General features: G+C 45.7%; 1 protein-coding gene across 1 annotated transcript in view; it reads left to right on the top strand.

Moving 5' to 3' along the window:
* Nucleotides 1-17,660, top strand: part of LOC113981522 (zinc finger protein 501-like) — an 81,772-nt gene that overhangs the window by 26,406 nt on the left and 37,706 nt on the right. Inside the window, exon 3 of the mRNA XM_027708923.1 lies at nucleotides 3,199-3,528. Within this exon, the coding sequence (XP_027564724.1) occupies nucleotides 3,199-3,528 (330 nt within the window). The remainder of the gene's footprint in view (nucleotides 1-3,198; nucleotides 3,529-17,660) is intronic.

Raw genomic sequence — 17,660 nt, 5'->3', positions numbered from 1 at the left:
TTGGGGTCCACAAAACACCCTTTCGCAAACCCCACCTTAAGCAATTCTGGTAAATCCTTTTTTAAATCTAACCCTTTAACTCCCCGCTTTTCCAAAAAACATTGGAGCAATGAAAGTGCCGCCTGTCTCTCCATTACCTAAACAACGCATTACCACGCTACGTGCAGCCCTTTCCATGAGACTTCTTGCGGCTTTGTCGGCGGGTCTCCTTCTTCAGGAGTAGTCCCGGGCGCTGAGTCCAACTATTTCATTGCCGGAAGCGTGGAACTTAACTCTTTCGCCGTCCAAAATCCCCGAACGAGAGGCGTTTGGCGGCAGCAGGTTTGAGCTCTTTTCGCTACCTGGGACGCGGAGCGTAACTCTTTCGCCGTCCAAAATCCCGAAAAAGAGGCTTTCGGTGGCGGCAAGTTGAGCTCTTTTTCGTCCAACTCTTTCGCCTTCTTGCGCTGCACAGCAAGACTGACCGAAGCTACTTCGTCCGACCGCGGCTGCAAGAACCCGACTTGGTTCTCGGGAGTCCGACTTGACTCCAGCCCAGGAATCCGACTTTGATCCCTAGGGACCCCTCTAGTCCCTGTTACACGGGCGCCAAATTTGTCGCAAACGAGGAAAGCTCTGAACACTTAATGTAAGGATCCAGGAACTTCGTTTATTGCAGATTGACAGCAGTTTAATATACACTCTATAATAGGTTCATCCATATTACAGGGATTAAGCTCCTAATTGGTACTTGACTAATAGGTGATATCATCTCAACTGCCTTCCATTGTTTACACAGGTGGCTCGTTAAGTGTTTTGTTTTTCAAATGCCAAGCTCCTGTTTTTCAGCCCAAGTTAGAATACACAAGGACATTGCTACTTTCTCACGGCCCTGCTATCTCAGACTTTCTCATGGGCCTAGTCAGACTGCGTTTTATACTTTAGCAGCTCATCCATGGCCTTAGCCATGTTCATATGCCCTCGTGTTTCTAACCAATCCTCAATAGTCTGGGAAGCACGGTGGGGTTGGATCAAGGGTTGGACTTGATGATTTGAGAGGTCTTTTCCAACGTGGCTGATTCTGTGATTCTCTGATTCCCATTCCTATGGCAGCACATGCTTGAGGCTCTATCCACAGGGTGATAGAGATGTCTGTCCATATATATCTGCAAGGTTAGTCTGTAAATGTGTGGTGTTAGAAAAGCAGGATAAGTTCTGGGACGGTTCTAGAAGGAGAAAGAAGCCCACAGCTCTGGTCCAAGCAGGCAGCCCTCAGCTTGCACATCATGTCCCCTCCCTGCAGGTTCCTGTCCTTGAGCCCAGGCCCTGAGGTGAGCCCAGAGCTGTCCTTGAGGTGAGCCTGAGAATAAGTGCAAGGCAGAGGTGCTTCAGAGGAAGGACAGCCCCGTGGTGGGGAAGAAACAAAGGTGCCCATTCCCGAGAAGGTGCTGTCTCCATCCCCTGTGTGCCAGGTGAGCTGGACTTTGCTGCAGAGCGGCGGGCGCTGATTTGAGCAGCTCCAAGTGCTGAGATGGTGGCACCCAGGAACACAAACTGTGCCTGGCCACGGAGCCTGCAAGGAGGAGCAGAGACAGCCCTGGCAGTGTGGGGGGCCAGGTTGTTCTTGTGCCTTCCCCTGCAGGCCCTGGCTGTCCCTGCTGGGCCCCTGTCCATCCCCATCAAGTCCCTGCACACCTACTCTCCAGAGCTTGACTTACTGCAGACTTTTCAGGGAAATCTGTGCTGGCAGCTGCATCCTGAGCCTGAGGGCAGTTTGTATCCCCAAGTGCTGATCCATCCTGGGGACCCAAGGGATCCTCTGCCATTCCATCCATGCAGCAGGAGTTACTCTCCTGCCCTTGACTCCCTGCAGAGGAACAAGTGCCATCTCCCTGTTTGGGCGCAGCCAGATGCTGCCCCTGGGCCATCAGAAGTGGTGCTGAAGCCTCTTTCAGCCCAGCCCCGGGTGCAGTTTTCTCATCCCCTCAGCGAGTGCCCGCTCCCCCAGCCGGCACTGACCAACCAGGGCGTTTGGCACACTTGGTTTGATGGATTGGAAAAACAGCCTCGGACGGGCAGGGGGCCAGAGAACCTCGAAGAACAGCCCTGGTGAGTTTTAAGTGAGACTACATTAATACAACTTTTGATTAATATACAGCAACTCAATCAAGTGCTCATGAAATGATCTCACTCCCCTCATCCTCCCAATTAAACACCATTTTTTTGGGTTGAATCTTCATAATTTGGAGTATTTTCTGGCTAAATTTTTACTTTTTGCAGTTTGTGGGGGGGGTTCATCTCGCTATTTCTTAGAGGTTTTTTCCTTGTATCTGGGTGGTTTTGGTCTTTCTGGGCTGAATCTTGGTGTTTTGGAGGTTTTTATGGTCACAGGATGCCCAGTGAGTTCTAGAGGTGTACTTGGGCAGGAGGAACCCCCAAGCCAATGCACTCAGCCTTTGTTTCCCCCCCATCAGGATTTGTTTTTTCCAAAGCTTGGGCGGATGGAGGAGGAGGCTGCGAGGAAGAGGAAGATGCCGCGGGCCCCCCAGGCAGGTGAGGAGGAAGTCAGTGGCCCTTTTGGCTGGTGTTGTGCTGGCTCTGGCAGCCGATCATGGCCCCGGCTGCATGACAACCCCGCTGCCGCCGCCGTCCTGCCTAGGCCAGAGTTGGGGGGATGTCCTTGGCCTTCCCTCTGGGCCAGAGGCAAATCCCCTCCCTGTCCTTCTTGCTTCCTGCCCCAGGCCCTGAGCTGAGGACGGAGAGCCCGGAGGACAAATCCCCCCGGCAGAAACTGGTGGGAGAGGCCGTTTTGAAGGGCTCCACGGTGCAGGAAGGCAGCGGGGAGGAAAAGGGCTGGAGATCCCCCCACAGGAGGGGCTCCAAAGCCAGCCCAGGGTGCTCTGAGGAGGAAAGAGCCAGCCTGTGCTGGGAAGGCGGCTGGAGCTTGAGGGGGAGCTGCGACCTGGTGGTCCCTGAGCAGCCTCCCAGCAGGGAGAAGCCCTTCAAGTGCTTGGAATGTGGGAAGAGCTTCAGAAAGAGCACCCAACTCCTCACCCACCAGCACATCCACACTGGGGAGAGGCCCTACCCATGTGGGGAATGTGGGAAGAGCTTCAGGGACAGCTCCACCCTCCGCACCCACCATCGCATCCACACTGGGGAACGGCCCTATTCGTGTGGGGATTGTGGGAAGAGCTTCGGGGACAGCTCCACCCTCCGCACCCACCGTCGCATGCACACTGGTGAACAGCCCTACAAATGTGGGGAATGTGGGAAGAGCTTCAGTGACAGCTCCAGCCTCCGCAAACACCAGCGCATCCACACTGGGGAACGGCCCTACAAGTGCTTGGAATGTGGAAAGAGGTTTCAGCGCAGCTCAAATCTCCTCAGGCATGAGCAGATGCACACGGATGAGAGGCCCTTCCGCTGCACCAACTGCGGGAAGGGCTTCAACCGGCAATCCAACCTCGTCACCCACCAGCGCATCCACACCGGGGAGAGGCCCTACAAGTGTGGGGAGTGTGGGAAGAGCTTCACCAAGAGCTCTAAGTTGACCAAACACCAACGGACCCACCGGAAGGGAACCCCTACCAGTGCCCCAACTGCGGGAAGAGCTTCGACCGCTGCTTCCACCCCAAATGAACCCCCTGATGGTGAGGCAACCCCTGGAGTCCAGTGACTGTCAGTCCATCCCTTTCGACCACAAAGGGCCAGTCCCCTTTCACAGGGGCAGGTTCTTCCAACAGAACCCTTTTTGAGGGGGTGTGTGGAGATTCCTGCCTTGGCTGGGGACCCCCCAAGGTCAGTCCTGGAGGTTGAGAGCAGAGATCTCCCCACCAGCCTTGGTCTCAGGGAGTTCCATCCATCTCTAATTAAGAATTCTTGCTTTTGTGCCAGCTTGAGTAGAATTGCTTCAACAATTGCTTTAGTGTAGAGCACTGTCCTATCTTATCCTGTACTCCTGGTAGTTTTAGTGTTTCTATTGTGCAGTAAATAATTCTGATGAAGATCTTTTGTCTGATCATTTGGAACCCTAAATAATTCATTTCTATCAATAAATCTGATTTTCCATCATTAAAACCTGGGAAACAAAAGTGGTTAAGTCACAGCTCTGTATTCCTCTAAACTGAATGTGTTGGCCTAATCCAAGGCTGAGATTGGATCCAGCAGCCCCCAGCACCCCCCAGGAAGTTGGGAGCTCAGGGGGGCCACCCCCCTTTGCCAACCCCCCTGTGCCCAAAGACCCTTATAGGACCATCAGACTCGCCAGACCACCTCCCCTTTTCCACCCTTCTCCCTGTTCCTCCCACTTTCCCATTGTCCCCTCAATCCCCAATTTCCCCCACGAACAGTTTTGGGGTCCCAATCCCCACTTTTTGCCCCCTCTCCTGTGGGCACTGAAGGAGAAAATGCGGTTGCACACTCAGAGTTCCATTTTGGGACTTTTCCGCCGACACTTTTCCATGTCCCCTTTTATTCCTCTTCTCTCGTGAGCATCAACCGGTGTTTGTCTTTTAGTCCTCTGGAATTCCCAGCATGGCCCCAAAGCAGTGCCCTGATCCCACACATTCCCCTCATCTCATGTGCTGGCTGTGTTCATCCACCAGAGAAAACACAGGCTACCATGCAGAGCGTTCCAAGTGGTTTCCACTTTGGCAAACAGCACTCTCTTGATGGAAAACACCAGTCTAGGCCAAAACACTCCTTTTGGATCCTGATTAACTGAGTGCAGCTGCTGCTGCCTTAACTTGTTCCCACAGAAATTCTCAAAGTTCCTTTGCTTCCAGGAGGCCCCACATGTCACAATGGCCCCTGGATTCCTTGGGGTTCCAAAATTTCTCAGGAATCCTTTGGTTCCATGAGGCCCCACATATCCCAGTGGCCCCTTGGTTCCATGAGGATGCACAGTCTCCAAAGGTTCCTTTAGTTCCATGAGACCCTGCAGTCCCAAAATGCCCTTTGGATTCTTGGAGATTTCCCATTGTCCCAGGGTCCCTTGTGCTTCACAAGTAGCTGCAGTGGGACAGTGGCCCCTTGGTTCCATCAGCTCTGCAGTGTTCCAGGAATCCTTGGGTTCCAGGAGAGCCTGCAGTTTCACAAGGACCACTTGAATCCAGGAGGTTCTGCAGGGTCACAATGGCCCCTGGATTCTGGGAGGTTCAAAAATATCTCAGGGCTCCCTTGGTTCCAGGAGGACACGCATGTCAGCAGGAACTCTTGGTTTCAGGAGGTTTGACAGTGTCCCAGAATTCCTTTAATTTCATGAGGCCCTGGATTGTCCCAATGGACTCCTGATTCCATCAGCCCCTTTAATGTCACACTGGTCCCTTGTTTCCATGAGTTTCTGCAGCGCCCCAGGGTTCCTTTTGTTCCATGGGGACCTGCAGTGTCACAATGGGCCCTAAACTCCAGGAGTTTTCCCAGGGTTCCAGTGCTGCCTTGATCCCATGAGATTGCCCAGTGTCCCAGGGCTCCTTTGGCTCCAGAAGGCCCTGCAGTGTCACAATGGTCCTTGGTTCCATGAGGTTCCACCATGTCCTTGTTGGAACATGCTCTGGGATCTCGACAGGCTGGATCAATAAGGCCAAATGTCAGGGCCTGGCCATGGGTCCCAACAACCCCCTGGAACGCTCCAGGCTGGGGGCAGAGGGGCTGGAGAGCTGCTCAGCATGAAGGGACTTGGGGGTGCTGCTTGACAGCAACTGGATATGAGGCAGAGTGTGCCCAGGGGGGCCAGAAGGCCAAGGGCATCGTGGCCTTTGTGGAGAAGAGTGTGGTCAGCAGGAGCAGAGAACTGATTGTCCCTCTGTGCTGGGCACTGGGGAGGCCCCACCTCGAGTGCTGTGTCCAGTTCTGGCCCCTCAGTGAAAAAAGGCCCTTGAGGGGCTGGATCGTGTCCAGGGAAGGGAACGGAGCTGGGGAAGGCTCTGGAAAACATGTCTGCTGAGGGATGGCTGAGGGAACTGGGCTGGTTGAGTCTGGAGAAGGGGAGGCTCAGGGGGGACCTCATTGCTCTCTACAATGACCTGAAAGGAGGTTTTTAGTGGGGTTGGGGTTGGTCTCTTCTGCAAAGCCTTTAGTGACAGGAAGAGAGGAAATGACCTTAAGTTGCATCAGGCGAGGCGCAGATTAGATATTAAAGAAACCCTTTTCCACTGAGAGAGTGTTCAGGCATTGAAACAAGTAGCCCGGGGAGGTGGTGGAGTCTCTGTAAATGTTCAGGTGTGTGGTGGGTTGACCTTGGCTGGACACCAGGTGCCCACCCAGCCGCTCTATCACTCCCCTTCCCAGCAGGACAGGGGAGAGAGTAAGGTGGAAAAAAAAAAACAACTGGTGGGTTGGGATAAGACAGTTTTTTAAAAGCAAAAAGCAAAGCGATGCTTGTGCACAGAAGCAAAAGACAGCAGGGTTTGTTCTCTGCTTCCCTAGAGCAGCCATGGTCGGCCACTCCTGAGGAGCAGGGCTTGGGTCCGCGGGACGGTTCCTCAGCAGGCAGCCATTAGACAATGAATGCCCCCCTCCTGCTCCGTGCCTCAGCTTTTAGAGCTGAGCTGACCTCCCATGGTCTGCAATGTCCCTTGGGTCAGTTGGGCTCAGCTGGCCTACTTGGGTCCCCTCCCAGGGTCTTGCCCTCAGCTAAGGAGGGAATGTCCCAGTGTTGGTGCTGTGCTCAGCAGTGGCCAAAACACTGGTATGTTCTCAACCCCCTTCCAGCTGCCAATGCCAAGCACAGCCCTGGGAGGGCTGCTGTGGGGAACTGAACTGCAGCTCAGCCAGACCCAACACAAATATCTATGGCACATATTCTATAGAATCCATCCTTAGGTGTTGTATGATAGATCTATGAGATATTACAAATAATAAGTAATAATAAGGTAAGTGTCCTCCTTAGGGACTCCCCTTCCTCCGAAACTACTCGCTGTGTTTGTTCCCTGGGGGTCTCTGCAGCAGCAAGCACAGCACCACACTGACTGCTCTGGGCTGTGCAGGCATTTGTGGTTCTGCCTGTGTCACACACACACCCAGCCTTGGGATGGATCTGGATGTCACTGGATGTGATGTCACAGGGGAGATGTGATGTCACAGGAAGGATGTGATGTCACAAGACAGGTGTGATGCCATAGAAGAGCTGCGATGTCACATGATGGATGTGACATCATAGGGGAAATGTGACACAGGGGAGGTGTGGTGTCACGGGGAGGATGTGATGTCACAGGGGAGGACGTGATGTCACAGGGACTATGATATCACAGGTGAGGTGTGATGTCATGGGGAGATGTGATGTCACGGGAAGGATGTGATGTCATAACAGGAGCTGTGATGTCACTGGAATAATGTGATGTCACAGGGGAGCTGTGATGTCATGGGGAGCTGTGATGTCACATGATGGATGTGATGTCATGGGTAGCTGTGATGTCACATTATGGATGTGACATAGGGGAAATGTGACATAGGGGGAAGTGTGGTGTCACGGGGAGGATGTGATGTCAAAGGGTAGCTGTGATGTCATAGCGGAGATGTGATGTCGCAGGAGAGATGTGATGTCATATGACGGATGTGATGTCATAGAGGAGATGTGATGTAACAAGAAGGATGTGATGTCATAGTGGAAGATGTGATATCACAGGAAGGATGTGATGTCATGGGGAGGAGGTGAGGACACAGGGGACCTGCGATGTTATTGGGAGGACATGAAGTTACAGGGATTATATGATATCAGAGTGGAGATGTGATGTCATATGGTGGATGTGAGGTCAGCTGTGATGCCACAGGGGAAGTGTGATGTCATATGGGAGGATGTGATGTCACAGGGGAGCTGTGATGTCACGGGATGATGTGATGTCACAGGAATGATATGTGACATAGGAGACATGTGATGTCATATGATGGATGTGATATCATAGGGGAGGTGTGATGTCACAGGAAGGATGTGATGTCACGGGGAGCATGTGATGTCATAGAAGAGTGACACATTCCCCCCCCCAACCTTGCTCCAGCTTCAGCCGTGGAATTTGTCTTTGTTTCCCTTGGGTTCAAGGTCAGGCTGTTTTATTTCCATGGATGTCTAGAGATGAGTTCAGGGTAGCTCAGACCTTTTGGGGAGGAAGGACTTGTTTACTCTTGAGCATTTGAACTCAGCCTTTGTTCCTGGTTTCTTCCCACTCTTTCAGAGCAGTTCATTTCCCAGGGTGAAAGCTCTGATTCCCCAGCACAGTCAGGTTCTCCTGAGCTCAGGATGTTTCACTGGTCTCATTTTTCCCCAGTATTAATTGTGTTCCAAAATCTTACTTCCTAGGTCAGTGAAATGTTAGAAGAGAGAGAATCTCACCTTGATCTTGGAGAGAACACTTATAGACTTCTTTATTCTATTGAATTCTTCCCTTCTAGTTCTGGATGACAGGACACCCATGTGGAAAGTCCCTTTTCTGGTTTTCAGGACTTAAAATCGATGCTTTTCTGATGTCGCTATTTATTGGAGTGTTATTTATTCAACTGTGAGGGTTGAATTGAGTGTTCCTTGGACCTTTAAAAAGTGCAACCCCTTTAATCTCTTGTTTTAAAAACCATGCATTAGATGTCATTCAACATAAAGACAGTACGTAGAGATAACCCTGATGTAAGTGATGGTTCCAGTCATCCCGTGTATGGATAAAAGATTTCCAAGGCTTTGTTCCAAGGCTGGGCGCACATGGACTCAGGAGGACTTTCCCTGCCGGAGCCGCTCTCCCTGCACCACGAAGAAGAGCAGGTACCACATCGCCCCGGCCGCAGCAGCGCAGAGGCTGCTCGGGAGGTGACAGTGTGCTAGAGGGAGATGCCCACTCGCTGTCCTTGCTGCCTGCACAGCGCAGGGCTGGGGGGAATTGAGCCAGGCAGGAAAAGTGAATGGCGGCGATGGCACGGTGGTGAAATGATACGGGAAGCAGCAAACAGCCTGGCTGGCGGGAGCACAGTTTGGGAAGGGGGTGCAGGGAAAACCCACTGTGATGATCCGGGGTAAATAACAGAAATTAAACAGAGGAGGGTCCCCTTTCAGATATGGTTTATAGATCAGTGCACTGTGTATAGTGTAAGATAGCTTCAGAAAGGTAAGAATGCAGTTTCTACAGCTTTTACTACAGTGACACGTTTTTAAAAAAATAGGTAAAGAGATGATAAGTTGGGTGTTAGGTTGGGCTTTATTCGAGGTCATCATCTTTTGTGGATGTTTTGTCTCCCCCAACCTCCCCAAAGGAGTTTTCTTGAATGTACCTTCTTACAGCTAATTTGAAGGATTAGTTTAGATAAGCCTGTTAGAGTAGATGCATTTCAATGAAATCGGGGCACATGTCTTTTTGGCTCTGGCGCAAGATTTGAACTAATTTTTTTCCTCCTCTTTGGCTCAATTAAAAGCCATCTTAAAACACTCCCAATATATTGTGTGAGTGCAGGGCTTGAGGTGTGTGGGATTGAGTGGACACAGAGAAAGAACTAACATTGAGAAACATATCTACTTCCCTGTCTCAATTAATAAACCCCAGAGTTTGACACATTAATAATATCCATAGCAATTGTGATTTGACTCTATATTGTGACATGCATATGCACATGTGAGCATAAGGACATACAAAATAGGTATTGTAGTTTCTGCAGTTCTTGTTATGGGTGAGAGTAGAGAGGATTTGAGCTAAAAATTATCTGAACATTTTGAGAGTGCAGAGACATCTGTCTGACCATCGCTAGGTGTGCTTTGATTTTAAGGCAGAGCATGTTAAAGAATGCAATAACTTAAAGCCAGCTGCAGTCTTGAGTTTTTGCTCTTTCAGCAATAACAACAGCACTAATAATTACTAAGAGTTAGTGAGCTAACAGATGCAATAAATGTATCTACTCATTTTGACATATGTGTCAGTTTAATAAATTTTAATGAATCAGGGCATTCATAACAGGAAATCTCCCTCAACCTCTGGTTAAAATGTAACGTTGACTAAAGGATTATAGAGTGGACCTCATTTTGCTGACTGTTTTAACAGTTGTCACAGCTGTTGGAAGAAGGAAAGGCAATTGAAACACTCCAAAAAAGGGGGGTGGAGGTACAGAATGGGAGTAGTTTAATAAATTTAAACATGGTCTCTGAATGTCAAACATAAAAAATTGAGCAGACCTGTAACTCCAGAAAGCTGCTGTACACTATGTACATTTGCCTTTTGTGGCTCACTGTATTTCATTCATTTGAACACTTAGCAGTTTCCCTACTTTGTCCATTTAAAAATGTGCAGCAGCGTTTAAAGGTGGAACAAATTCAACTGTTCATGTGCATAGAGTTTCATCTTAGAATGCAGCTGATAGAATACTCAGCTGACAGGAAATAAAGGTTGTGTAGAATGGCTGTAACATTTAAAAAGTGGACACAGGTGTCACATCCTGTGAATGCTTCAGTGCAGTGAGGGTTGGTGTACATATGTTTTTCTAACCGTTCTCATGTTGTGATGTGGGAATGGTGTGTGGAGTTACCCTGCGAGTCTGTCTGGGTTATGTCTGTGCAGGGATGAACAGGAGTGTGTGTGTAGATTCGCATGCCTGTGTGATGTGTGTGTGCAGGGGGATTCTGTGCTAAACTTCAAAGAGTTTGTATCAGCTTCACTCTTTAAAATATTTTGGCATAACTTCTAATTGTTGAGGAATTTTTTAGAAGTGTCTTTCATTTGTAAAGGGAGGAAAGGGGTGGACTGAAGGACCTCTTTTAGTGCTGGGTGCTCATTTTAATGTGTTTATGACTGTGCTCCTTTATTGACTGACCCTGGTGCGTTTCAGCAGTAATTTACCCGTGTTATTAGCAAAGCCCTTGTGGATATCCATGAATTCTCTGGAATGGCTGATCATTATTCCCATACTTTTCCCCCCTGTTTTTTCCTAAGGCATGCTATCCTTTTCTAATAGTCCTTAAGCTTTAACATTTCCCACAAATTTCATTTCAGACTGAGGCAGGTAGAAGGGCATCATCCCCATAGTTCCAAAATAAAGAACAACTATTGTCTTAACAAACTGGTTTCAAAGATGCTGATGAGAAGCAAAACAACTGGTAGAATCTGTGGGGAACAATTTATTTAATTATTATTTTTCCAAACACATGCTTCATGATAAGAAAAGAGATAAGAATTTCCTAAGCTTTTTTTTTTTGTGTGTGTGTGTGTGTAGCTGCATTAGCTGTTGTGAATATTTTGAAGTTCATATTTTAATCAGATTCCAACTTAGTTAATAGCACTTTGGGCATTTAAAATTATTGAGCCAGCAGAAAAATACTTGTGCTTGCACTGCTGAGAAAAGAGAAGGGCCACCTCATTAACCAACCCTACTTTTGCAATTAATTTCAAATCCATGGTGCTGTTCATCAAATAGAGAAGGTAACTTGTCCTTGATAATATTTAACAATACTTGAAGCCTACTTTGCTTAGAGTAGCTAAAAAGTAGATGTCTGTTCTCACAGATATGTCAGTCCAAATGTTATGCTGCTATTTCTGTATGTTACAGAGCAAAGTTAAGATAGACAAATTATGGTATAAAAATATAGATTGTTCGTTAATAAGTGACGTGATTATTTCTTTTACAGAATAGTTTTTAAAGGACTGACCCTTGACCTACGGGGAGGTTGCTTGCACCTCTGTGAAAGTGTAAGGAGGAATGAAAAAAATGCTTATTTGAACCTTTCAAGGAAGTAGATCAAAGAATTGTTTTTTGCTTAGAATAAGTGAAAAGCATAGGATAAGTAGGAAAAACAATATGGAAGGAATTCTTGCTCCTATTGAAGCCCAGAGTAGCCTCTGTCTGTAAGATAAGCTTTGCTATGAATTCTTTTTCACAGGAAATTCCTGGAGGGAAGAAACAATAAAATGTTGATCTGTTCCAAGTGCATATGAGCCTCACGCTGCCGAGCTCTCTAGGGGAGATCTGTGATTGTGCCGGGCCAGTTTGTTCAGTTTTTATCTCTTTTCCATCCACTGGCCTTGTATTAAATTATCGTTGTCCTAAAGCCCATGAGAGAGAAATGAATTGCATTTCTCGACACGCACTGACAGTGAAATATTTCCCCTCTCTGTCTCCAGTCACACTTATATGTTTCATTGTGCAGGGGTGACACCAACAGTGGCTGCAGCTTGACATTCCACTCATTCCCTGTTCTTTTCCATTTTGTGTGTCATCTTTCAGGCTTGAGGTCGGCAGTCACACGTGCACAGTCAGATCTGTAGCAGCATGTCTGTGTGTGGGTTTGTTTTATATATTTGCATTTTCTGTGCAATCCTCTGTCTGTGCACAGCCAGTTTTGTGTTCCAGTACGTTTCTATCTGTGCCTGTGTGTGTGTTACAGGTATGGAGTGTATTCCTTAGGCAGTTTGGGCAGTGCACTCTATTGTTGTGTGTATGCACACAGACGCATACACAGTAAGCATATATATGCAGAGCTGTATAACTTCCCTCTATGCAGTTGCTTGTCAAAATCCAGCTGCTTTTATGTGTTTTTATTTTGTTTGGTTTTTTTTAATCCCTGAGAAGAGAGCTGGCCAGCAATGTAAAGTGTTTGCACCTGATTTTATACCAGATTCTCCATCTAATCTAGCAGTTTTTGTATTGTACTCACAGTTTTGCTTTTAAAAGATGCTGTATTTTTTGTTTTAAGATTTCCTCATTCTAAGTAAATGAAAATAATAATATTTATTCATATTCCTGTAAGTTTTGGCTGTCAAATGGGGAACTGTCTTTTCAGCTACATGTGTTCTTGGCTGTATTTACACCTAAAGAATATAATTATTTTACGGAGGGACAACTCCTACATGTGGTTGTTAATGTGCATCATGATGTCCTCAGGCAAAAATACAAAATACACATTCAATTTTAATGGTCCTTAGTCCTCTCCAAAAGTCCTATAGTTGTGGGGATTTTTGTTTTTTGATTTTGTTATGGTTTGTTTGTCAAGAAATAAAAATCCTGTGAACCATGAAAGAAAAATATGAAACTGAATTGTATCCTGCTATTTTAGATAGTCTTCCTTAATTATATTTTAAATGACTTGGTATTGCCTTTTCAGTAGCACTTTGGAGTGTAACTTTTCTAGAATGGTTGATTGCTGCCTTTTGACCTGTGTGTCTTCTGAAACAATTTATGTATTTGCTGTGTTACAGAAGCTCTAAATCTCTTGGGTTTCTTTACACAACACTTGTAATGTTTTTTCAACTAATTCTTATTTCCTTCAAACGAAGAGGGGCTTTTCTCTTTGCTATTCCTTAATATAGCAGGTTTGCATTAAAGGGAATCTTGTCTAATTTCCAATTATTTTCCTGTTTTAAGTAGCATAGCTTTTTAATCAGAGCATCGTTTCCCAATTCTTTTAAAATTGAAATAAAATTAGTTTTTTTCACTTCAGCTTCCTGTACTTGCTAGGAGAAACATCTATTAACAGCCTAATGAAAATTAGAGCAATGTAGGTTCTTTCACACAGTGTAAGATAAGCATGTGCTGTTTTTCTGTACTGCTGAATGTCTGATTTTTACCCTGGGTCACCATTCTGAATTTGTATGAAATCTTGAGGAAATTTGTGGATTTAGATCAAAATAATTTACGAGGCAGAACAAAACAAAAATTTCTTACTTTTTGTGACACTGACACAGACCTTAAATCTGAAATTGGAGAAGGATGGCCATGTGCTGTGGTAAGTTAGTATATCAGGGTGTATGGAATAGAAGTTCCTTGTTCTCGGTCTAATCAAGCCATTTATAGTGTCCTTATACAGAATTGTGCACATTTATTTCTATGATAACCTGCTGAAATATAATTAGCTACCCCTGTGCATGTGAGAATAGTCCAAATATATCCTTTTATTGTACACTGAAAATTATATTCCCTTTCCATGAGCAAAACTCTTTGCAGCTTTGAGCTGCTGTCTTTATATGGGAGGGCGTAAGATTCTCTTCAAGAGTTTTGTTCTGAAACCAAACTTTAGGATAAAGTGATGTGAGGTTTTTGAGGTTATTACTCTGTAGCTTAGCGTGGATGTCTCTTCCTCCTCTGTGTCTTTTCATGTTGCTGTAAGTGGAAAAAACCTGCACATCTCCTTTTCATCATTTGGATTGAAACTACATACCATAGGTAATGTGTTTGGGCAGCACTTACCTAGCCAAAGAAAACAAATCAATATTAGCCATGCTGAGGAGTGTCAGAAGTATCCCAGATGTGTCGATTTAGCTTTGCTCCATCACACACTCTTTCCTTAAACAACTGGTCAAGCTGTCGCAAATTTTTGGCTCCAGTGAGATTCTAATGGGTGTGATCAGACATTGATGGCTTTGGCAAGTTAGAATGAGAAGATGATGTGGAGTTGCTGTTTCTTGTTTTGAATGTCCTCAGAAATAAAATCTCAGACAAACAAACAAAAAGGAAATAAAAATTAAAAGAAAAGTAAAAATAATTAAGAAATTATAACCAGTTGTGTGTGTGTGCTCCCCCCTCCAAGCCAGCTAGACATGAAACAATTTAAAGTCCTGTAGATATAGAGATGAAAAAGTCATATCTAAAATGTAGTGTTAGCTTGTTCCTAAGCATTTCCAAAATTCCTTCCCATCAGGTGCCAGGATGGGTGGGCAAGAGGTGACTTGCTTTATTCAGACCATTCTTGTACGTGTGATTGCTGCTCTTTCACCCCTCTCCCCCTATTTCTGGGTTGGTTTCTAGAGCTGTTTTTGAAAGAAACACTTTTTTCAATCTCACACATGAATATTTTTAAAGAAATACAAGATACAAAAATTGAGTAAAACCAATATTTAACAAAATGGTGAAATCACACTCCTTTATGTACTCTGAGCACTCTGCTACTGGCAGTTTGTGTAGTTCTCCATAGATTGGAAATGTAACAAAGGGTCAAGCAATTTTCTCTGTATTCTTTATTCACTTTTAAATTTTCTTTCTGTCATCAAATTGGCTGCAGGATTTGGTCCTGTCTTTGTGGAGGTTGAATGCCACTGTCCTTTTATGTTTGAGTTGATATTATATTGCTCAGGGGGACTGTCAGTGGGAGGGGGTGGTGGGAAGGAGCCTCCACTCAGGGGCTGGAGCTTCAGCTTCTGAAGAAGGCTGTACTTAATCAAAGAGCTGCAACTCAGGATTTCTCCCGGCATTCCAGAACTTTTCATTTAGCCAGGTGAGAGTGCCCAGGGCACAGCCAGGTTAATGTTTAACTCTTCCAGCACTGCGCTCATCCCGAGGATATCCTGTTATCCTGAGAAGAAGGAAGGGAGATGCTGTGCCTGTTCCCTAGGGCTGTGCAGGAAGCAAAATCTTCAAAGCCGTGGCCCTTCTGAAGGAGTTGACTTTGTGTTTTTCCTCAGTAGTCAGCACTGAAAATTCTGTATCCGAGACACTGAATGAAAAGGAGAGTTGCTGAGAGGTTTGTTTGGGGGAGAGTGTTTTTTTGGTTTGTTTTTGTGGGGTCTTTTAGTGCCAGATGAAGGATGGATCATGAAAATCAGTCTTGTCACAGACAAAAACTGTAAAGGCATTTAAATGTTTTCAGTCGCTCTAACCATTTTCCTTTCTTTCACTTTCTCACCCCTTGCAAATCAGAGATAGTTCCTAGAGGACAGGAGAATAAAATAAACAAAAAAAAAATAGAAATTATTTTTCTATTCTTGAGGCCTGTGTCAGGTCTGGTTTGAATGCATTTGAATCCTGCTGCTTCCATGCTCTTTTTCAAGTAGCACCAGATAAATACCTGTGAACTGCTGAGATGAGAGTGATCATTCTTACTTCACAAAATGTTTCTCTTTTTTTTTCCTCTCCTGTGTCCCCTTTGTGTTACATGCTATGGAGTGACTATATTTTTGCTCTAAGCTAATTCACTGCTGCTGTTTTGGTTACAACTAATGTCAAGCAGCAAACCTGTAACATGCCAGAAACAGGCTACAGTGTGTTGAAGACACAGCTTATGTTTGATTGTGTGTAAATACAGAGAGTTAGCTGGGTTTATCTGATAGCCTGGCAGGAGGAGAGAGGAGCAGTACAAACTGTTTTCAGTAACTGTGCTGTTCAGACACCTGATAAGATTGAGGGTGCTTTAGAACTACTGATATGCTTTGAATAAGAAAAGAATAATCAGGTCCATTGGCACTGGCTTATCAGGAAGGAAGTAAAATGCCAGCACTTTTACATGAGCAAAAGTAAATGTTTTAGACACTTTGGGCCATTTTTCCATTGAAATTAAATAGCAGGGTGCTTTTGAGTGTGCTGTAATGAGTGGAAGGATTTATTATCAATGAGATCAGTGTGATACTCTGAAATCAATGATATGTGATTCAACCAAGGCACCACTGTTCTGTACATTAGGTAGCAGTCGGGAATTTAGGAACTAAATGTTCACAAGCTGTAAATTGGGAAAATGTTTAGATTTTAATAGCCCTTTGTTTGGCATTTATTCACCCGAATATGTTTCTTGGGAAAGTTAGTTTTCCAAAGGGCAGGCTTTCAGTAAAAGAAAGGTCATTGATTTAAGGTTTATTAAATTTTAGCTAAAAACAACAGGTTCCATTTGGGTGTAAAATAATTTAGTATTTACTGCAGACAGCCTTCATGCTTTAGAGCTGTTGCTCAAAGGTTTCATTTTTCTATGAAGATGTCAACTGTAAATATAAAAATACATCACTGAAAATGTAATGGTTCAAAGATTATAACTGAAATAAAAATTCCTGCCTGGGGAAAGCACTTCAGCCACTAATACAAGGCAATATGTGAGCTGCTGCCGCTTCCAAAATGCAGTATCCTGGCATTTCAGTCAACTTCATAATCTGGCAAAAACCCACTTGGCAATATTAAAATCTAGCTTCTGAAGCACTTTTATTTCTGAAAGCTTTTGATGTCTTTTTATATCTTTTTAGCATATATTAAATTTCTTGGGAGCAGTGGCCAGGATGTACACTTGATGGATGACTGGGGTTGGGACTCTCCCCTCACCCTCCACTTTTTTTTTTCCTCTCCTTTAATTTTAAAAAGAGGTGTGATAATTGTGCATTAGGTAATGCTGGAACATCAATCCTGCAGATGCAGCTGTTTGGCAACATTAACGTGGGGGGTTTGTACCATTGTTAGGTAAGTTAGCAGAGATTTTCCAAGCTCAGAAGGACAGCCTGCTGCCAAGCTCTGGCATCTGTCTTAGGAAATCTTTTGCTTCAAGGATGCCCTGAGGAAAATGATGACTGGATGCTTTTCTGAAGGCACAAACTGCCTGTTTTCTCTTCCCTAGCATCAGAATGGGACTCCTTGTTCAGCCTGCCTGCTCAGGTTTTTGTGGTGCTGGGTTAGGGTTTTCATGTGGTTTTTCTCCTGGGATAAAGTTGTGTACAGTGAATATTGATTATTCATCCCATGTCTGGTTCACTGTCTACATCTCGAATTTGACCCAGAGTCTGGGTAAATGAGGAATGCATTGAAACAAAGTCAGGGATCCTTCTGTGACTTGTTTTTGTGAATTCAATCTTCTGAGACCTCTGATGAGCCTGGCAGGGCAGTGCCTGTGTGCAGAGGGGCAGGGAAACAGAGTCCCAGCACAGCAGCAGTGCCAGGGAGCAGCAGCATTTGGCCTGTTGAGAGCTGCTCTTTTTCTCCTGACACCCACCCCTTCTGGGCCTGGGGTGAGGCCTCAGTGCTCTGGCCCTTGGTCC

Source organism: Neopelma chrysocephalum, unplaced genomic scaffold, assembly GCF_003984885.1.
Source record: "Neopelma chrysocephalum unplaced genomic scaffold, ASM398488v2 Primary Assembly neopelma1_96627, whole genome shotgun sequence".
In the NCBI taxonomy this organism is placed as follows: Eukaryota; Metazoa; Chordata; class Aves; order Passeriformes; family Pipridae; genus Neopelma; species Neopelma chrysocephalum.
The sequence above is the reverse complement of the archived record's forward strand: the minus strand, read 5'-3'. Positions and strand labels throughout refer to the sequence as shown.